The following is a 22,081-nucleotide window of genomic DNA, read 5'->3' on the forward strand; positions in this document are numbered from 1 at the left end:
CACGAGAGTATATATAAGGTGAGGCAGAGCTGGACTGAAGCTTTGGGATGAAAGGAATTGGGCAGAGTACATCCAAGTGAGCTTCGTGCAACACCACCCTTAATGTCACTCTCCTTTGCTGGTTGGAATTGACTCATTCCCGTTAGTAATCCTCTCATTCTTTTTCACCCTGAAAATTCACATGCTCCTTATCTCATCATAAGCTCCTCTGATCAGTTTTTAAAATTAGCTACTGAATCATATAACACATTTATTTGTGAAGGTAAATTTTGGACATCACATTTCCTATGTTGAAGGATGACTAGAGAATTGATAAAGTGCTGTGAGGTTGTTTCCAGGAAAGATTGGTCTGTGGGTCAGTGTTATGATTTGGATAAATATCCCACCAAGGTCCAGGTGTTAAAGACTTGTTCCCTAACCCATGGCCCTATTGGGAGGTGATTAATCTATAAGAGGTCTGTAGACCACTGGGATCATATCCTTATGGTATAATGGGACTTCACCTTTTCTTTTCCCTTCTCAGCTTGAGGGGCGTGGCTTTGCTCTGCCATGCAATCCACCATGTGTCCTACCACAGGCTTCAAAACAACAGGATAAACTAATTATAGAGTAGAGCCTTTAAAACTATGAACCAAAATAAGCCTTTTATCTTTAGGAGATGATTATTTAAAATATTCATTATTGCAACAGAAACAGAGTTAATAAACTGGGTGGAGAAGATCATTTCTGAATGTGGAGTACTACCCAATAGGCTTGGGGCCTGGAGAGAACACAAAAGAAAAAGAAAATTTATTCTCTCTCTTGCTCTAACTTTTGATCTTTTTCTTCCTTCCAGAATGGGCACATTTTCTTCTGCTGCCACCCTTAAACACTGGAGTTCGAGTTCTTTAGCCTTTGGAGTTGGACTTTCACCAGTGACTTTCTGGTGCTGGGGAACTTTGGCCTCAGATGGGGACTCATCATGGATCTCTTTCTTTTTCTAAGGCTTCCAGCTTCTTGTACTGAGCTGCTACTGGCCCTTGCTTCCCAGGCCTGGGCATATCAACTGTGAAATTTCTTAGCCTCTAGGATTGTGCAAGCCAATCTAATAAATCCAATTTCATATAAATATGTGTTCTATTGGTTCTGTTTCTCTGGAAACTCTAATAGATTTCTTAGAAAAAATTGGTACTGAGGAGTGGGGAGTAGATCAGATAAGAAGCAGAGGGTGACACAATGCTTAGAAGATGAAAGGAGAAACAACTGTCCTGAGATCACCTGAGTTACACCTTCCCTTGTAACCCAGAGGTAATTTTGAAAAGGAGAGTAAACGTGACACAGTTTGAATGATCAAACTGTGAGTGACCTATGCACACTAAGCAGAGGTTGTATAGTTTAGAAGGATTCTTAAATTACTACTTCAGATTGGCACTGGAATAAACTAAAATTAAGTGGGCTCCCTTCCAGCTATCCATTAGTCAAGCGCTCATGAGGAAGAACAGATGAACTATGGAGAAATGAAGTAGCTATCTGTTACTTGAACATTTTTGATGCTTATTCCAAATGCACATGATATCCCTACTAGTATTTTCTACAGAAGTTCCCAGACTGAAGTATTGCCTACTGAACACTAAATGGAATACATTGAACTTCCATTTGTGTCTGATCTAGCAAATTATTTTATCATTGGCCATCTATAGGATAATGAAAATTACTCTAAAATAGGTGGAGGGTCCATTTTGGGAGAAGATAAATCACATTCAGAATTTTCTAGTACCTTCCCACCTAACATACTCAAACATACACATGTACTTGTGTAATAACTAGAAAAGTGTTTGTTACATATTATGCTCTTCTCACAATTTGATAACTTGTGTTGAATGGCTACACGTTCATCTATTCTGGACCTCTATGCACATTAGTCAAAGTCTTTTGATACTCACTGGGCAATGCAAGCATATGTACATTATAATCTGTTTTTGGAATTACTTAGATGTCTTAGGTCTGGATAGAAATTATCAAGAACATGATCAGAAACAAGATTCTGAGATTTTGGTCTTATATCAAAGGGAGCAATTCAATATTCCTTGGGCAAAAATATTTAGGGGTTTTTATGCAATATTTCTTTCTAGTCAAGTCTTCTTTAAGAAATATTGGTTAAAAATAATGCTTGAAATTTGTCTCAGTCTCTACTGGGGATAACTATCTCAAATATTTTCAATGTGAGGGTGATGATTTGCAGACTCCCTTTGTAAAATACCATGAAGTGGTTGGATGTGGCAACTGCTCCCCTTCAGATCTCACAGAGAGATTTTAAGTTACATGAATTACTTGCCATAAATTATTATTAACTATTAAATTATTTTAAGTTATATAAATTATTTAAGCACTGTAATGGAAGAGATGGAGTAAGAGTAAAATGAGATACAAAACTTCAGGGCCAAAGACTGAGGTGTTATCAATTAAATATAAAAAATAAAATTTACAAAGACTTGGTTGTGCTAAAAAATGCACTGAACAATGTCATTAATGGATAAGGGAATCATCAAGTTTTCCAAACTGCAGATTGAACATAGAAAATTTAGTGCCAATTACTGTTTCCTAAATTTCTTCCTCTGGCAAACAGGGAGTCACTGTTGGAGGGCAACATTTTCAGGCTTGGAAGGATTCCAGGGTTAGGGACTGTAGGAGGCAAAGAACCTACTGAAGGTGAATGAGCTAATTTAAAGGGACAAATGCAAAGAATTAAATATTCCAAAACAAAGAAAGGAGTAAAAAACCAGTCCTGACTCTAAGAATCTTGTATCACATAAACCCAGTCAAATGTATAATTTTTACATATCAATTTAAAATAAATTTAATTTTTATAAAATCTTGTGATTTTATATCATCTTTATTTTATTTTATTTTGACTTTTCCTCTTAATTATGAACATGACTTAAAATGAAGAGGTACAGTGCATTTAGTTTTAGGGGAAATTCAGGATGGGTAAAACTGATTAGTCTATGCATCAGTGCATAGAAGACATGATTTCAGAAAAGCCTAAGGGACAGAGTGGTAGAAATTACTAACAAAAGATAAATACTTTCAAGCTTCCTTGATCCCAAAGCCTAAGAGTAAGAGCAAGAATCTAGGGGGGCTTAAGAAAGGACCCTGGCCCCAACCTGTACAAGGACACACATGTATGATATTCTAAAAGGCTCATCTGGATCAACATGTAGGAACAGATACTCTGTAAATTCCCTTTTAGTTTTATCTGTATTACCATGTAAAATGTAACTGTTTTCTATCCAGGAGATTTTATTTCCACTGTCTTCTCAGTGAATTGAATCTCACAGGTAAAGAAGTCAGGGCCTATGTCCAAGTGATTCATCTCCATACTCTCAAAGTTTAGCAAGTGTCAGAGACATGGAAAAAAGAAGAATCAAATACTAAATGACACCGTGGCCCTCCTTCCTTTTATATCCTAATTTATGATAAAACTGCACCCCAACCCATGAAAATTGTTTTGGTGGATTCATGCTGAACTGCAGAGTTTTCCTAAACACTTGTCTTTTAAAGATTCAGAGCTGCCCCTTCTGGTAGTATGCTTTCTTACCTTGAATTTAAATAAGCCAATTCACACAATGGGAAAAATGAAAGACAGGGTGATTTCACTTTACACAATGACCCATTGTAAAACAAACAAGTACAAAGCATTTAACTGGTGGTGTCTCATCACATTTCATGTAAAAGAGGGGGGAGATTTTAGCAATATGAGAAGACTGAGTCACTGGAGTTATCAAAATTCATCCCTACAGATTTGATGTATATGTATGTAAGATATATATATGCAGGTGAAGCAACTCGAAGAGAGATTACTCCCTAAGAGGGAGCAGAGGGCCCTTTTATAAGTATATAAACCACCAAATTCACAGTAGCTCTTCTCTTCCCATTAAATAGACAATATTCTTTGCCACAGCCCAGTGGCTTCACTGTGATAATTTTGCACAAGCATAACAGGGGCAGAACACTATAAATAAGGGGCTCTTTCATTTGATCTTTTCAGTGACCCACACCCAGTTTCCATTATAAATAATTTCTCTAACATTCATCTCTGGAATGTTCAAGAGGTAGTATGGTGACTTTTACACTTAAGGAAAGACCAGGATGCAGTTTCCTGTTCTGAAATTATTTCCCGAGCTGCTTCATTATTTACAGAGATTCCTGAAATGCAAACAACCAGTGTTATCAGGCAAAGGCAGATCCCTTGAGCCTTTTATCATTCTGCTTGCAATTTTGCATATTTCCTTAGAACCAGACAGCATACCAAATGAAGCTAGACTCTTTAAAGGGAAATGAGGCAATTGGAATGTCAATTTTATTTAGTAATATATTGTAAAAACTAAACAGCATATCCGGCTGATTGACAAAATCCATCCAACTGTTAAAGGCAAAACAAAACTATCTCAGGAGGTACAGTTATGCAGATCTCACTTCTACCTAAAGACAGATATATAAAGAGAGAGGAAAAGAGAATACTGAAGCAGAATTGTCCAACTGATAAAATTCAGAGACAGAGATTGACTCAACAGCAGAGAGATCATGTCATGGTTTCTCTCTTCTTTTTCAGTGAAACTTTCAGCTTCTTCCACAGGCTGCCTTTTCTTTTCAGTTTCTTTTCCATGGATGATGGCATGGATTCCTTCTTGCGAATTTCCCTCACTAAGCCATGAAAGGCATCATCAATACAGAATCTAAGGGCTGCGGAGGTCTCAAAGAAAGCACAGTTATATTCTCTGGCAAGACTCAAGCCTTCTTCTGTAGAGACCTAAGAGAAAAATAAATAATATTAAAAATAGAAGGGAAAGGCTCTTAGATAAAATATATATATATTTATAAATATATATATGCTCTCTAATTGGTCTGTGGGTTGGTTTCATTGGGAAAAAAATAAAATATGAAAATTTGTTTTGAGGAAGAATCATAGAATTTCTGAACTTAAACAACTAGGGAATCAACAAGTTTCTAAATCTTCTAAACCTTCTAAAAAAACAACAGATTAAAATTGTTTAAAAATATGACTAGAAATTAGCTCTCCAAACTTCAAAAGAAGCAACAGCATAGTGATCCAAAGCAAGGATTTAGAATAAATCTACTTAATTTCCAATCTCAACCAAAACATTTGTTAGTTTTGAAAACTTGAGTAAAAGTTTTTAACTTTTTAACCCTTTGGCTTTGATTTACTCCTCTAGAACTTAAAATAATATTTTATGTTCATCTAGAACTTAAAATATAGCACCAAACTCAGAAACTTTTTGTTAGGTTTAAATGAGAAAATCTGAAGAGGTACATGAACATGCTGGGTGCCTATTTAAAACTTCAAAAATGCTGGTTGTTATATAGTCCATAGCTTTCATTTAAGAATAAGTGACAGGACAAAGTTGTCATGAGACTTAAGGAAATAATTTGCTGACAAGAAAAACTCAAACAAACAAACAAAAAACAGAGGCAGGACTAAGGTATAGGGTATAGGGGTAGGACACTTGTCAAGCATGCACAAGGATCTGGGTTTGATGGAGGTGGAGGGGAAAAAGGAAACAAGAAGCAAAACACCACAAATATGATAAATAAAACTTTCTCTAACGGTGCTTTAGAGCAAGCTCCAAGCTTCATGAGTCCTTTGTGGCACTTAAACCTGTTGTGGTTGATGCTATTGTGCTAAATCTTCTAGAGAATATACAGGACTGAGATCAAGCACTTGATCTCCTTTGTTTGTCCTTTAGTATCTACCACATCTTCTGGTGCCTAAGTCACCATTAGAGGTTTTAGAGGAATTTAAAGAATGATCAGTAAGACCACTCGGGTTTAGTAAGTATTAACTAAGATATAAACATAAATTAGGCACACATACTTGGACACAAGATTTTGTCACTTTAGCTGGGAATAACTTTCTTGCTCAAAATTTAGTGCTCCTCTAAAGCCCTCTTGGATTGTCCATCTGGGACTCTGAGTGATGGGGCCTAGGACTACAATGAGTAGCCCTCCGATGTTGAAGATGTGGGATAACTCTAAAGAACTTTGTTCTTCTAAGCAACTGACATTTTGTAATTGCTTTTAATCAGAGCAGAAACCAGCTTTCTTAACCGATACATCACACCATATGGCTAGTACCAGGCTGAGCTTAAGGGTAAAAAATCTACCAGGTCTCTCAGATTCCAAAGATACATCTTTCCCTCTAGTCTGTAATAGATTGGCTTCATGAAGGACTATAAAACAGAGAAGAGTAACGGTCATGTTTTAACCTGTAAGACCCAGAATGTCTGGATTTCTTTCCTCTCTCATTCCTGCTGGCAAACACACCAATCTTTCTTTGAGATCTTTTCTATCCTAGAAGAACTTGGAAATGTAGCTAAAAACAGCCAACTAAAGCTATTAGTATTCTATTGGGCCAACAATTAAGCAGTTATAAATTTACTAAGTAACTGGTCTGATTTTCAAGTTATCACAGTTGATAACCATATCAGCTTTTTTAACACCTCATAGCATGGGTTACTATATTTTTCAATCACCTGTAAGCATTTTCCCACCTAGAAGTCACTGACTTGTATTTTACATACATCCATAGAAATGCCACATTTCTGGAACCATTTTTTAATATTAATCAGCTTTCATCAGATTAATTGTATAGTTGTGTAGTAAAAGAACCTTGACAGCTTCGTGACATGAGAAAAAGAAATTATGCTCTGATCACACTGTTTTTTAGCAGCTGGGAGGTGACTGTGGCAACTCAATTTTAGGCTGTCGATTGGGTTCTACTCTCCTGATTATTTTTCTGAGATTCAGGCTAAAAGATCTACACTTATTTGGAATATGGTTTATCCATGATAAAGGGAAGATGTGCAAGAGGTGAACATAATTTTATCCATGTCCTAATGGTCAAAAGACACATAGACAAATCAAAAGCTAGTGAGGCAGATTGTCTAATCGTGTCACACTGGAGTAATGCCACAGTGGAAAACTCCAGCACAATCCAGTATATATAAGTAGAGTACAAAAAATCACCTATAGTTGCAAGACCTTACCTGTAAGGATTTAGAAAGGATGAAATCTAAGTGGAAATGTATACAAAGAGAAAGCTAATACAGTGACAAAAATATCGGGCAAAATAAAAAAAGAGCATTACTAGAGTTAAAAGAAAATATTTTATAATGATAAAAATACCAATCTATCAGGAAGATACTGTAAATTTGTATGAACTCAAAAATACAGCCTCAGTTTATATCAAGAATTGATATCACTAAAATTCAAAATTATACTGAATGATTTTTTAACAAGTTTCACTCAGCAACTGAAAGAATAGAGGCAAAAGTCAGTAAGAACATGTGGAATTAGAATGAAATAATGGATATGATTTAATTTACATACTTAGGATGCTATGCCCAATTAATGAAAAAGTTACATTCTCTTTAAGAAGTTTATTTCCTGCTAAACCAAGTCTCAAAGCACTGGAAAGAATTTTTATCACATCATATTCCCAAATACAATTAAGTTAGAAATTAATTTAAAAATGATAACTAGGAAATCCTCAATAATTTGGGGGAAATATATTTCTAAACGATCCTCAAAGAGATTACATGAAAATTAGAAAATATTGAGATATGAATGATGAAAGAAAACAAAAGTGCCAATATCAAAATTTGTAGGAGTACTTAAAAGTTTGCTTAGATGTTTTTAGCATTACACGCATATTTGAGAAAAGTATGAATGCTCAAATTTAACGGTTAAGGTATGAACTTCAACAGAGAATGCTAACCAACTTCAGGCAGTGGGACATAAGTAAAGGGTTAGAAAAATAGTCTAATACTAGTAAGATCAGCACATATATGGGGGCTTGATGTGTTTTTGGGGTGGTATTCCAAATCACTAGAGAAATGAAGATGTTCTCAATAGTGCTCTGACATTGTATTATCACTCTGGATTATTTTTGAACAGCACAAAAAAGTAATTTTTGAGGGGAGAGGACAGAAGTAGAAAGAAATTGGAGTTAAGTCTTTAAGGTCTATACTTTTCTTTTACACATTTGAAAATGTGTTTATGTGAAAATTTGTTAATTATGTTTATACATATGCATATATACATACACATGTGTGCATTGTAACTATATATTTGTATACATGCAGCTCTATATACATAAACTCATATTTGATAAAATATATCCTAATTATAAAAATATAAGCATCACAAATAAACCATGACAGAAATCAAAATTCAGTTAAAAGTTTGCTGTAATAATCAAACTCAATCTAAAATAAAATTAGGAAACAAACTCTGTACCCAAATACTTATTGGAAATATACACAGCAAAACAGTGCCTTTAACAGATGATATAGCCACAAACTCTGAACCCAAATACCTAACGGAAATATACACAGCAAAACAGTACCTTTAATAGATGATATAACCATATCACATATTTGCAGCCAGTAGAAGTATATTAAAATCTGTGATCACTCATTACTTCGTAAGTAAGAATAATGAACCCTCTCAATGCATGAAATGTAGTTACATACATTTTTAGATTTATTATCAGAATATGAATTCCATGTTAATTAATTGACACTAACTTGGTATTTTTTTGCCACATTCATTATAGTGAAACAAACATGTAAGGAAAAATAAGTCTGAACAAACATTACTTTTTTAAGCATTTCTGTGTTTTATGCTTAGTAATTATGGTCAGTTATTGCAACAGTATCATAGGAAATATTTTTTAGGAATCCAATCAGCCACGAATGGTGTTTTGATTAGTTTACAGAGAGTGTGATAAGAAGTAACAACTTTCTTATTAGAATTCAAAAAACAAGATAATTAACATATTCTTCTAATATCTTGTCTATGCAATTTCAAATAAAATTTAATACTTTAAATCACCAAAATGTATTCACACGATATGATTAACTGATAAGAAAGAAGCAGAGTGTTAAGAGGAATTACATTTTCTTATTTTCTGAATCAGGAGTTTCAGACCAGAAAGGTTAAGCAGTGGTTAAGAAATGGTTCAAGGTTACCCATCCAATTAAGGAGAAAATCTGTCCAGTTGTCTTCTTTTCCATCAAGTATTGTTTCCAGTCCTTCTTCCTATTTCTCCTGGGACCTTCTGGTTCCTCTTGCTAGTATTTCATGTTTATTAAGTAGATGATTCTAGTATGAGGTTTAAAGATGATTTTTAAATAGTAAATAAGTTGTGCACAATATTTTGTATAATATTTATATGAAATTAAGTTTTCGGTATGTATGGAATATGGGAGGGGGAATAAATGTTGTAGAAAGACTATTTTGGAGGTGGGGAGCAATTGTTGAAGATACCATTATACTACTATGCCCCTCAGTTGCAGAGAAGGGGAGTTTGTGATTTAATGTGCCACCTGGAGGACCAAAAAGGCAATGGCAGAAGAAAAGAGTATAAAGAAAAAATGTTTTCGACAAGTAATAGAAAATTTCAATAACCCAGGAGGACCATCTTTTTAATATATATGACCTTTTTCACCGAGGAAGATCACTGTGTAATAGGCCAGGTACTCCCTGAAATGCCATTTCCCATCTGCCAGAGGAGGCATTAGCACACAGCCACAGCTGCACAGGGGGCTGATGTGACTGCAGGGGCACAAGGCAAGCAGAGCCTCTTCTAGAGCATGCCCAGCTGCTCATGGGAAGCAGCAGGCACATGTTCAATTAGAGTTCCAGTCCCAGCCATTTGCTGACTTCAGGAGCTTCATATCTCTTTACATGCTTTTGTCTTCCATAAAAGTAAAGTAAAATAAATTAAACTAAATTATTGCCAAGGTAATCAAAGGAACAGAGGTTGCCTAGTAAGCTTTATAATTTTTAATAGCATACAAGGAAACTCTGATACTGCTCTTCTGTAATTGCTAACCTTGATTGAGAGGGATTGGCAGAAACATGGGTCTTGCTCTTCCAGCAGAAGCTGTGCAAGCAAAAATATCTTTATAGGTAGTTGTACTGGGCATCATTCAAATGTTGAGGGCACAGAGAGAACTCATTGGGATTTGCTTTATATTTTAAAAATATTTCCTCATCTGTGTTGAACACTATTCTTACCCATGAAGCTATTCATATTAATTATACAGCACACATCATCAAGATAGCAGGGATCATACTTTTCTGATTTATTTGGGACCCAAACACCCAATTTGTTAACTTGAAGGAAAAGCAACCCAAACATATTTTCTCTTTCAATTTTCACTTTTAGCTATTATTTTCTTTTGGTCAGTTTTAACATAACCTTGTTGATTTCCTTGACCTGTTCCAGTGAAAATGATTTTGATCTATTTAACCTGATTTATTTACATATTTCATCTGAGATAGACTTTTTTTTAAAAAAAGACATTATCATTCAAAGTAAGTGGTTAGATATCATCCGAAACTCCTCACTGTGGGGAAAGCAAATTGAAGCAAAGCACGGGCGAGATGTCCCAACTTCAGATGCACTTAGCACATGGGACACTCAATCTTGACAGATCAGAGTGGGTGTGCAGGATGTTCATCCCACTCTCTTTGTTTCCTCCAATTCTCTTTTCTAGATGAGTGAACAACTCTGCAACCAAAGCAGATGCTCAGCTGCAGAAGAGGTGTCAAGTCTCTTTAGCAGGTCCTCCTAACTTTTTGGTGCCTCCTTCCCTTGTTCTGTGAAAAAGGAGGGCAAGCAACTTTCTATCTTTCTCTGTGGTAGGGAGAAGAAGAAGCATTCTCTGATTTGGGTCAAGATTCCAGATTCCAGCCTGAGTCTGTAGACTGGGAAGGGTGAGGATCAGGGAGAAGTGAAGGCAGAAGTGCACCATGTCTCATGGCACATTTTTGTGGCTCTTTGAACTGTGGAGTACTTTTTATGCCTTATTGATCACAGCTCTTGTTGTGGTTTGGATATGAGGTATTCCACAAAAGTTCCTGTGTTAATGTAGAAATATTCAGAGGTGAAATTATTGGATTGTGAGAGGTATAACCAAATAAGTCCATCTCAGTCTGCGTGGCCTGACTGGTTGGTAACTCTAGGAAGGTGGGGTGTGGCTGGAGGAGTTGGGTGAGTGGGAGCATGCCCTGCAAGTATGCCTCTTCCCTGTGGTCCCTTCCCCCTCTCTCTATTTCCAGACTGGGCCAGAACTGAACATCTTTCTTCCACTGTGCCCTTCCCTCATGATATGTGGCCTCACCTTCAGCACAGAGCTATGGAGATTGGCATGTATGGACTGAGACCTCTGAAACCATGAGCCCCAAACAAACATTCTCTCCTTTAAGTTGTCCTTGTAGGGTATTTTGGTTATGGCAACACAACTCTCACTAAAACAGCCCTTCTGCAGGAATCTTTCCATTTTCATGTGTTTGCGTATTTCCTTTTTTCCCTTTTATAAACTTCCTCTTTTTCTTTTTTTTTTTTTTTTCATCTTTTCCATATCTGCTCATGTCTCCAAAGACCCAGCTGCACTACAGGATTCTCGTTGACCTCAGCTTGCTATGCAACTTATTATTCCTATGGGAAGTTTCTGGGCCTTACACTTTATAGTCATCACTCAGTATCCAGGGGTTTTGTTCCCAGAATTCCCACAGATATAAAAATCTGAGGATGCACATTCCTTTATATAAAGTGGCATAATATTCACATAAAATCTATGCACATCCTACCCTATACTTAATCACCTCTAGATTACTTTTAACACCTAATATAATAAATGCTATATAACTAGTTGTTATAATGCATCACTTGGGGGTAGTTGTAAGAAAAAAATGTCCGTACATGTTCAGTACAAACACAATTTTTTTCCTGAATATTTTTGATCCAAGGTTGTTTGCATCCTCTGTTGACAAAGAATCAACTGTAGTTGTTTTATCTCATCAGCCAAACTGCAATACAGCTGAAGAGAAACCATATTTTGTCCTTCTTGTAATCCTCATTGTGCTTAGCCACAAACGTTGCAGGTGGCAGATGCTCATTAAATATTTACTCTTGATGATGGTGATAATGGCATCCCATAAGCAGTCACTGATGACCACAGGGTCCATTATAATGAGTCCATCAAGCTGCAATTCCAGAGGCCAAGATGTTATTTCCAAATTTATTTTTACTATAATGTGGGCTTTAGCAAGATACTCAACTAAGTCTTATCACACTGGGTAAGAGTTTAGTTTTTGAAATTAGATTATTGGGATCTGTGTTCTGGTGATGCATTTCCCGCCCTTGGGCTTTTTAAAAGTTGCTTAAACTTTCTGTGCTTCAATTTGTTCATCTATAGAATCCTACATCATAGAATTGATAATAGACTCCAACAAACTATTTTATGAAAAGCACATAGCATGGCTTCTGACGTATTGTGTATACTCAATAAATGATATCTTTATTTTTATGATGTTTCCAAAGAAGATCAAAGGAAATTTTCAACTGCTTTGAATCACATTTTGACCCCATTTAAAAATTTGCTGCTTCTCACCATGTCATGCAATTGCTACCTAATGGACCCTCTATTTCCTCGCACCCATCTCATGCACTCTGCTTTCCATTCTTTACATCTACCATATATACTTCCAAATATTCCCAGGCAATCTTGCTGCCTGTGAGTATCTGCATAGACTGTTTCCTGTCTGAAATATGCTTCCCCCAGTTCTACTCCTGGTTGTTTTCTTTATGCCCCAGGTTGAGTGTCTCTTCACTCAAGGTGCTTTGTATAACTGTCCTCTCAAATGCACTTTCAAACATCCCCAGTAATGTCATTTCAGTACTCTGCCTTATTTCTTTCTGGACAGTGAAATATCCTTGGAGATCATTTTATTAATTTCTTTATATGTTCATTTTTTGTTTCCCTCCAGTGAAGATTAAGCTTAGTTATTGCAGAAAACTTTTTTGTCTTCTTCACCATTGGACCTAGTCCCTATCTTATTGACTGGTACTTAGTAGGCACTTAATGTTTGTAGAATGACACCACTGGAACCCAGAGCCATGGGAATACAGCTGGTATTACAATAAATAGAGGAGCTTGCTGTCAATTGGAGTAATCAAGGCAATCAAAAAATTAAAAGGAAATCTCAGATCAATGATAGTGGCCAGCATGGGACACTGTGGTGGCAGTAGTCCTACCCCATATAAATAAGGGAACCTTAATCTGAATGGCCTAAACCTGAATGACGAGTAGTAATTACTCAGCTTGGTTGGTGGAGGTAGCCAGAGAAAGGCAGGAACAAAGGCCTAAATGGTGCTTTTGTGGGATCAACAGTTAGTTAATGTGCTTTAGACCAGAGCACAAGGGAGTGAATGAATGAGAGCACAATCAGAGGAAATTAGTGAGTTTAACTGCCTAATTTACTTAGAACTATCTGAAATTTGTTTGGAATTCAGCTGAGTGATTTAAAAAAAAAAAAAAAAAAAAACTCTTTTTGAGCTCCTACTTTATGTGCAAGGAAATGTAATAGGTTTTCTCTCTCCCGGTGTTCTGGAGTAATATTGATTGAGTGGAGAGAAAAGCAGGACATAATAAATTAAATGGTGTAGCCAGTCATTGAGGCACAGGATGGTAATGGCTCTAGGGTAAAGGGTTTAGACTGCTTTGTACAAGAGACATTTGAAGTCTCCAAGGCCTTGTGCTTTTCATCCTAGAAGCTGCGGTGTGCTAGGGGAAGTGTTGCCATGGCAGCCAGTAGTTGCTATGAAGGGAAAAAAGAGAAGGTTAATGCTAAATATTTTGCTAACAGCTATGTCTGGCTTCTTCTTTGAATTTTCTCCTAAGGACTTTACTTTTAAAATATCTTGTTAAAATTATAAATCAATAAACTTAGGCAGTATTGTAACATATATGCAGGAATATGTGTGGGTAAATTATGCATATATGTATGTGCATGCCTAAGGGTATCTTCACATATTTGCCCTAACAAATAAAAGTATGTTTTTGATTTACATTAAATCAATGGTTCTTTTGAATGTTCAGGGAATTAGTTATTATGAATAGCTAAGCTTTCAAAGTGGCCAAAAATTAATTCTTTAAACATCAAAAGTATTTTAATGGTTAATTTATTACTTTAATAAGTTCATATTAGGCAAAAATAGAAAGAGGAAAATTATATCTGTAATGCACATAACAATTTAATATAAGTATTATATTTTAATAAATTAAATAATTATAATTAAGTAATAAATTATACAACTATATAATGTCTGAATCTCTGCAGAATATAACACCATGATGGAAAAGGACATCACATTCTCCATAAGACCTGATTGCTTTGTCCATGAACCTATTCAAAAAACATCTGTCCCATGTCTTCATTGCAATGGTTGAGTGAATAAATGGATAGACAGATGGCCAAGGAAGAACCAAAAAATTACTATGGCTGGAGTTCTCCATGAATTAACTAGAGAACTCATTAGCTTGAATTTCATATGAATTGCTGAAGGTTTTAAGTTATTTCCTTTAAAATGTTCTTGCAACCAATTTCAAATATCATACATGCATACTTTCAGTAGAGAATAAATGCTCCACAGAATCTCTAAAGAGAGAGAGAAAGAGAAGGAAAAAAAAAAAAATCAAGCAAGCAGGTTCATGATGCTTGCTTAAATCAGGCCTGGGGATCATAGTGGCAGATGACTCTGATGATGATCAAAGGAAAGTCCAAGGTATCACACAGTTATCAGGGTTACTCTGAGCTCACTATCAACCTATGTATCTATTTGGATTGCATTTGTAAAAGGAGTGTCAGAAAGAGAAGTATGAATTTAGGATGAGTTTGATATGATTTCTAAACTTGGCATCTGCAAAAAGCAAAACTAAGCTATATTCTTTATTTTCTGACCTTATACATAGTCCTGGGGATATGTGGAAAAAATATATATGCCTGTGCTTATTGGCACCACTATAAATTAAGTTTTCAATCTTAGCAGAGCCATCAAAGCTCTTGTCAATCATTTCACTTATTATTAGCAAAAGCCCTTTCTTATTCCTCATTTAGTTCTTCAAAATCTGCACTTCTTGTCTCAGATCTCTGACCTTATCCTCATTTTTAGCAAATGGCCTTGCCCTCTCACTTCACCTAAGAGAGGATATAAAAGCATCAAAAAGAATAACATTGCATCTTGGACTAGTACCTAGAAATTCATCTGAATCATTAGACATCTTATCTTACACTTCCCAGCCTCAGAAAATGAGAGGTTGCTGATTTCTGTGAAGTCTAATACCTCTATATCTGGAGGGCTCTGAGCCCCTTTTAGATCCACATCAATTCTGCACCATTAGTTGCCTTTCCTCTCTTCTATACTTTCAGCCTTCTTCTCTAATAGTCCCTTTGTCTCAGAAAAAATATGCAATTTTCTATTTTAAGAGTCTAATTTTAGTTACCTTCTTGTTTCTGTTACTCTGTTCATTCTCAAATGTAGATTATTTGGGAAAATATTTGTACAAGGTGAAAAAAGAAAAGGATAAAGTGGGGCACAAAAGTGATTGGGAGAAGGTTGCACAATTAAAAAAAATTTCCTTGTACATTTATGTGCCAGTTTCTGTCAATAAGTTCTGATGTGCACATTAATATCCACAATCTGAATTCTGTCTCCACCTCATTCTCCTAACAGGTTATGTAAAGTCATTAAAACCATGCTTGCTCCTAATCCCAAGAACTGTTTGCAGTGATCTTTTGTCATTTGCAAATCAGTGATTCCCTTTTAAAAAATTCTTCTCCTTTGGATTGGTGACCTGTATTCTGTCTAGTAATTTGGATACCCAAATGTTCAGTCACCTTCCTCAGAATTATGTACCCATGAATTTTAAACTTGACTTACATTGTTTCTGTGCTCATTGGGCATTTTCTCCTTAGCTGCTTCTAGTCATTTTCATAGACTTCGTCCTTATCCAAGTCCTTATAGTCTCAATGTCTTCAAAGCTCACCTCTCAGTTGAAGTCTAGAATCATGTGTATAGCTTCCTGGCGAAAAGTTCTTTTGGAAGGTCCAAGGAACATGTCAATATCCCCAATAGTACAGGTGAGATCTTTTTGAAATCCTTCTACCTTCCTCTGTCTCTCACATGTCTAAATCCAATCGTAAACCACGTTGTTTCATGTCTATCCCTCTATTATTTTATGCTTCCATCTTCTCCCTCTCCATCTATGATCACTGACTTCATTTAAGCTCTTTTTAACATATCCCCTGGAATATTGTTCCCACCTTTAAAGCCATTCCTCTTAAATCTATCCTTCCCACTATCCAGAGGTAGCGTTCCACACAATGAAGGCAGCTATTTTGCTCTCCACTTTATTTCTTTGGTTCCTCATCATCGGGCATGTGATGGGTACCACATTGCATAACAACGGTGTTATTCTTACAGCTATTGCTATAAATAAAGTCATATTTGTCTGCTGCTTTGGAAAAGAGGGCCTCATTAATGTGTGTGAGCTTCATTCAATCTATTGAAGGTATAAAGGAAAAGGCAGAGGAAGAATGAATTTGCCCTCAGAGTGAGCTGGAATATCTACCTTCTTCTGCCCTCAGGCATTGGCCCTCCTTTTCCTCAGGTTTTGGACTACAACCAGGATTTACATGGTCAGCCTTCTTAATTTTAAGGCCTTGGGGTTTGGACTGGAACTATGCCTATGGTTTTCCTGACTTCCAGCTTTCAGGTGGCAGATTGTAGTACTTCTCAGCCTTTATAAACATGTGAGTCAACCTCTCAAAATCTCTCTCTCTCTGTCCATATATATATTCCATATATATATATATATGTATATATATTTCCATAGATGTATAGGGAAAAGCATATACAAACACAAACATATACACACACATTATTTTTGTTCCTCTGGAGAACTCACACACAGTACTAAATACAAAATTTCAGGATTACAATTGTAATAGCTTTAGGACCATCCTGATGTCACCAAGTCATCAATTGTGGCCCTTTACATCATCCCTCTCAATGACTGTCCAGTTTCTACAAGCACATATTTATTGAACATTCCTTTGTGAAATGCCCATTTCTGCCCAATTTTCTTATACTTAATTTAAATTTTAGAGATTGTTTCTGGGCATTATACACTCAAAAGTCTGTCTTACATGAAGTAGATGAACCATTCAGGGATATCTAAATTCCAAGCTAATATATTAGAGTTGACACTAACAATCAGATTTCTCTTCTTGCAACTTTATCTTCCTTTTCTCCAAGAACACAAAGAAAATATTGCCAAAGTGATGGTACATGGGACAAGTGCATTTTTGATAAAGAGGAAAATGGAAGAAAACATTCAGAAAAGACCATGCCTGGGGCATTCGGGCTTGAATTGGGTGGGGATAGCAGGAGTGAGAGGCCTTTTACCCTGCTGAGTCAGAGAGCAGTTGAGGACCCTGGACTTCTGGAGCTTGGCTTTTCACTTTGTTAAATTCAAGTTTGTACTTTTAAAATTTATATTCTTTAATTTTTTATAATAATATGTATATCCACAAGTCCCCATTCCTTTGGGTGTAGAAGATATTATATGTAGATTCAATCAGCTGCACAGATGACAGCTTTTAACTCTTACAGGAATCCCCTCTGTGGCCTCAGAAACTCCTTCCATTTGTTGCTTCCTAAGCCCAGTTGCCCCATCAATTCCTGGGTGAACAGAATGACCTGCCTCAATGGCTGGGTGCACAGCGTGCCAGCAAATGCAGGCAATCTTGACAAGTCTGTTAAGAAGCAGCAGCCTGAGACTGCATCTCCAAGTCGGTGACACCTGTTTTCACTTCCAGATTCTGGTCGTGTCAGAGCACCTGGCAAACAACACTATCACTGCAATGACTTGTCAGCTCACTGACATTATCTGTGTTCTGTCCTCTGCGGAGGCAGTCGAGGACATTGTCTGTGTTAGTCAAACAGCAGGTCTCACTGAGATACAAAGAGAAAAGTACTCTATTTAACAGAATGGGTTTTGAAATCAAATGGCCTGGGCTCTATTCCCAGATATGTCCCTTACTAATTGAGTGACTTAAATTGATTTACTTAGCCTTATATTCTTTATTCCCTTCTTAAAAGTAATAAGAGACCTAATTGATAAACCTAAAATCTTTCTGCTTATTACACATTAAATGTAATATTATTTGGAACTTTTTGTTTATTCATTTAATGCATTTGGCTGACTTTTCTTGACCCGTAAGTCATGCATCCTGATACGAGTGAGATGTCTGATTCTTGGTTTTATGACCACGAGATGATGAGCTAGAGAACTTTCTCTTATCAGATATTCAGGTTCAGTTGACTCCATTACCATATCTGTCCTCACAATTATTGACTTCTCCTTAGAGTATATTATATTAAGACAAAATCATTTTGTGAAAATCACAAGTCTTTGCTGTGATTGCAGGTCTGTGAGGTTACTTCTGTCTTCAGCATTCAGTGAGTTCTCAAACCTGCTATTTTTATTCTGTCTCCATGTCTGCTACTTTCTGGTCTTGAACCAGTCGTCTCATGTCCTGTTTCCAGGAACAAAACCAACATTCACCCAGATGCCACCCACCCCCAATCCTCTGCACATCCCAGCTATTTAAAAGTACAGGCACATTCCAGAATGTGGCATGACCTCTTCCTAGATCCATCTGCCAGAAATGTATTGCATTCCTTGCAAGTCAAACCTCTATTGTCTTCGAAGTGAAGCATTCTCACTTTTTCCAGGAACTTCTGAGTTAGATGTTCCTTTTACTCCCTAAAAGGTACCTCTTTGGGGTAGAAACTATCAAGTTCATGTTTTTTATTCTCAAAATTTAAACTTAGCAAAGATTTGTCAAATATTTGTTGAATTCACAAACGAAATCACAGCATCACTTATGTTATCCTTTTATCTGCAGACTTAGATAAAGGATTGTTGTAAAGATTTCCTAACTTTATTCTACTAAGGATGTATGGTCTCTGAGAAAGCTATGAAGTATTAGCATAAATAATTAAAACAAAAACTCACTTACCAAACTAATTTGTGATGCAGTTTTATTTAGTTTATAGTGTTTACTTGCTAGCTGATTTAAGAAATTTGGAAGTCCATTTATCTAGATATCTTGAAAAGTCATTATTGCCTTAATATTTAGGGGCACTCAGTCTAGCCTTTATCAGTCAGCTTTCCTGAGCCTATATTTTCTTCTCAATGGGGAGATATCCATTAATTTTCCCATTACTTTCTGTATCTGATGCTCAGAATGCATAATGAATGAATTTGTAAATTAGTGGGGTGAATATTCTGCAATTACAGAAGCAATTAATATTTTGTTTTTTTTTTTCAGAAGAAAAAAAGTCTTTTGAGAATCAGACATGCAATAACAAGAAATGTATGCCAGTGTCTATTCTGTAACTATATGTAGAGAGAATCATTTCAGAATTGTAATGCAAATGACTCATTTCATGGACAACTGAAAGACAATAAGCTTTAACTGGGAACATGTCTTCATCTTCTCTGAGATCAGTTGACATACAGCCTGTCCTCATGAAAAAGGAAATATTTACTGTCTCCAAAGGTAGTTTACAACATTAAAATTCTGTTTGTGGCTTTTGTAAACCTCCCCCAGAAAATTACAAGTGAGATTAAAAGGAACTCCGACAGTCTGGGGAGGAATTGATAGATGACCTGCCATATTTAAGACAGCCGACTTTCTGCTAAGGTCAGCCCTCACATACCGAGAGGACAAAAGCAAAATGCAAGGTCTAGGGAGCTCTGGGAGGCTGAAGGAACAAAGCATGTCAACATCAGTGATCTTCGGCCTTAACCTAAGGGGAAAGACTACTCTTTTATGTATGTGTGTACAAATAGATATAAAAATGTTGACTTGCCTATTTGCTTTTTACATAGACATATATGTGTGTATTATATATATATGTGTCAAGAACATATCTAATATAGATAAAGTATATATTATATATAATATGGTATGTAGCATATACATATATTTATATATATATATCCTTAAAAGAATAAAAAAATGGAGTAATTATTCCATATTCTTGCCTTATCCTAACAGATTTCTTAGTTTATTAGCTGTTCTAGTTGAGTTGGTATATTTACCTTCCTGAATGAGTTTGTCAGAATGGTACTGGGATCAGCCAAGATAGATTTAGGTGAAGAGTTACCATTAACAAAATCATCTAAATCCAGATTGCAAGCCCAAGCGCTGGTCTCAAGGCAGTCTAGCAATAAATTGCCCTCTGGGTGCCTGAGCCTGCCAAACACCAGACATTAGAAGTTCAAGGTTTCCATGGATACCTCATCCTGGGACAGGTGAAGTGATGACTCTTCAGAAGCTCTTTGCACAAACACAATGGCTGGGGGTTTGGTGGAGGTTAGCCTAATTAGTTATCTGAGGAAAATGGTTTTTTATGAATAGCTTCCAAAGATAACTTTAATTAAAGAACAAGAAGGATAAAGGAGTAAAACTGTGAATGGCAGGAAAGTTTTAAAACTCATATGTGGTTTTATTGCCTTTTTAATATTATTGACTAATTTTCTATTGCTTAAAGGAGGAATTCCCAGATTTCTGAATTTGTTTTTTTTTTTTGTGTGTGTGTGTGTGTGTGTGTGCATGTGTATGAATAATCTACTTTTTAAAATTGAGGTTGGGATGCATTGGGTTCTGGGAATATTTCAATGATAAGCATATGTTCTTTTTCCCTACCCAGTAGATTTTTCTCTCTTTTTGAAATATTTCAGTTTTTCTTGGAAGAGTTTACAGGTTTCATTTCTCAAATATTCAGTAATTTTGACAGAATTGATTCTATTTCTGGCTTCAGTTATATAGTAACCCAGGCCTGGTTCTTCAAAGAACTGTCTCTTTTTATCCAGATGTTTGTTGTAAGGTTAGCATATGACCCAAAGAGGCTCATGAGACTCTCCCTGGGAATTTCACTAGCACTCTTGGCAAATAGTTTTATTCCTTCATAGGAGTAAGTTTATAAAAATGCAAGTGTCTACCTAAGAATAAAGTCGATAGAAAAGTAAGAAAACCAAGGAGACAAATACTCTGATGATGTTGTTAGGGGCTCTAAATCTAGTTATTCTTGAAGCCAACTGAATTGAGTTTCCTAGGAATAGTAGCTAATGCATTTATTTTGTGAGATTTTTGTGTGTATTTAAACTAGCATATGTGAGGTTTTGCAACAACTAATATAGTTGCTGAGTTTTTATTTCAGCTGTATTATACAATGATGTAAAGCATTGCCTGAGACTCTCAGTCCCTGGAGGTTGTCAACTACTATAGGAATTGCTGTGGAAAGACACTGCAGCTAGAAACAAAGAATAAAAATTTCAAATAGGTAGATTCAACAGGAGCCTGATTCTTGATGTGAGATCTGTATATTTTGCATTGCATTTCAAGGACTGGATAGGTATCATTTAAGCCATAAATATTTTAAAACAGGTTAAAAGGAAAAAAAAAATAGACCTTTTTTTCTTTTTGGCAATCCAGAAATTGGTTAGCAGTTATACTATCACCTCCCTTCCTTATCTTTTGTGACTCAGAGAGTCATTCTCTTTGTGGGTGCTTATAGAATATGATTATATCTGTAAGGAGGGAATCCCATTTCCTAGATGGAGACTGGATGCTTTCTGATCTGTAAGCTATGTCAGTATGGCCAGATTCACTGGACTGTGGAAAACAAACTGTAGAAAAAGGGCAGAGTAACAATGAGTTGGTAGAACTTCAGTGCAGGTTTTTACATATCCAAGCCAGTCATGAAATTTCTAAGTTTTCTTACTGCATAGAATAGGTTTGAGAAGAAAGTTAAGTTACTTGCTGGTCCCCCAGAGATTGTGCCAGCAGATCAAGGACTAGTGCCTTCCTTTATTCACTCAGTCACTCAGAGATGAATGGATAAATAAATGAAAGAGTGGAACTTCCTTGAGGAATCTCCATTATTAGAAATCTTTTTTGTAGCCAGGCACTGAATTATATCCCAGTGTAACACAAACAGTTCAGGACATTCTTAATGCCAAGGAAAATCTGGCAGGGTACCACTAGCATCTAGAGCCAGCAGAGAGGTCACAATGACCTAGAAGGATAGCTTCTATGTGAATAGAAACAGATAGCAATCCCTTCTACACAGCCTTCACTAATACACACATACTTA

The 22,081-nt window shown here is 36.1% G+C and overlaps 1 protein-coding gene across 2 annotated transcripts in view; it reads right to left on the minus strand.

The window, feature by feature from the left end:
- Window positions 1–4,317: 4,317 nt before the first annotated feature.
- RIT2 (Ras like without CAAX 2) overlaps window positions 4,318–22,081 on the minus strand; it is a 369,303-nt gene continuing 351,539 nt past the window's right edge. For both annotated transcript variants that reach the window (XM_079109348.1, XM_079109349.1), the window contains one exon: window positions 4,318–4,789. In XM_079109348.1, coding sequence (XP_078965474.1) covers window positions 4,562–4,789 — 228 coding nt within the window. In that variant the 3' untranslated portion in view covers window positions 4,318–4,561. The remainder of the gene's footprint in view (window positions 4,790–22,081) is intronic.

This window comes from Sciurus vulgaris, assembly GCF_902686455.1.
Source record: "Sciurus vulgaris genome assembly, chromosome: 13".
NCBI lineage: Eukaryota > Metazoa > Chordata > Mammalia > Rodentia > Sciuridae > Sciurus > Sciurus vulgaris.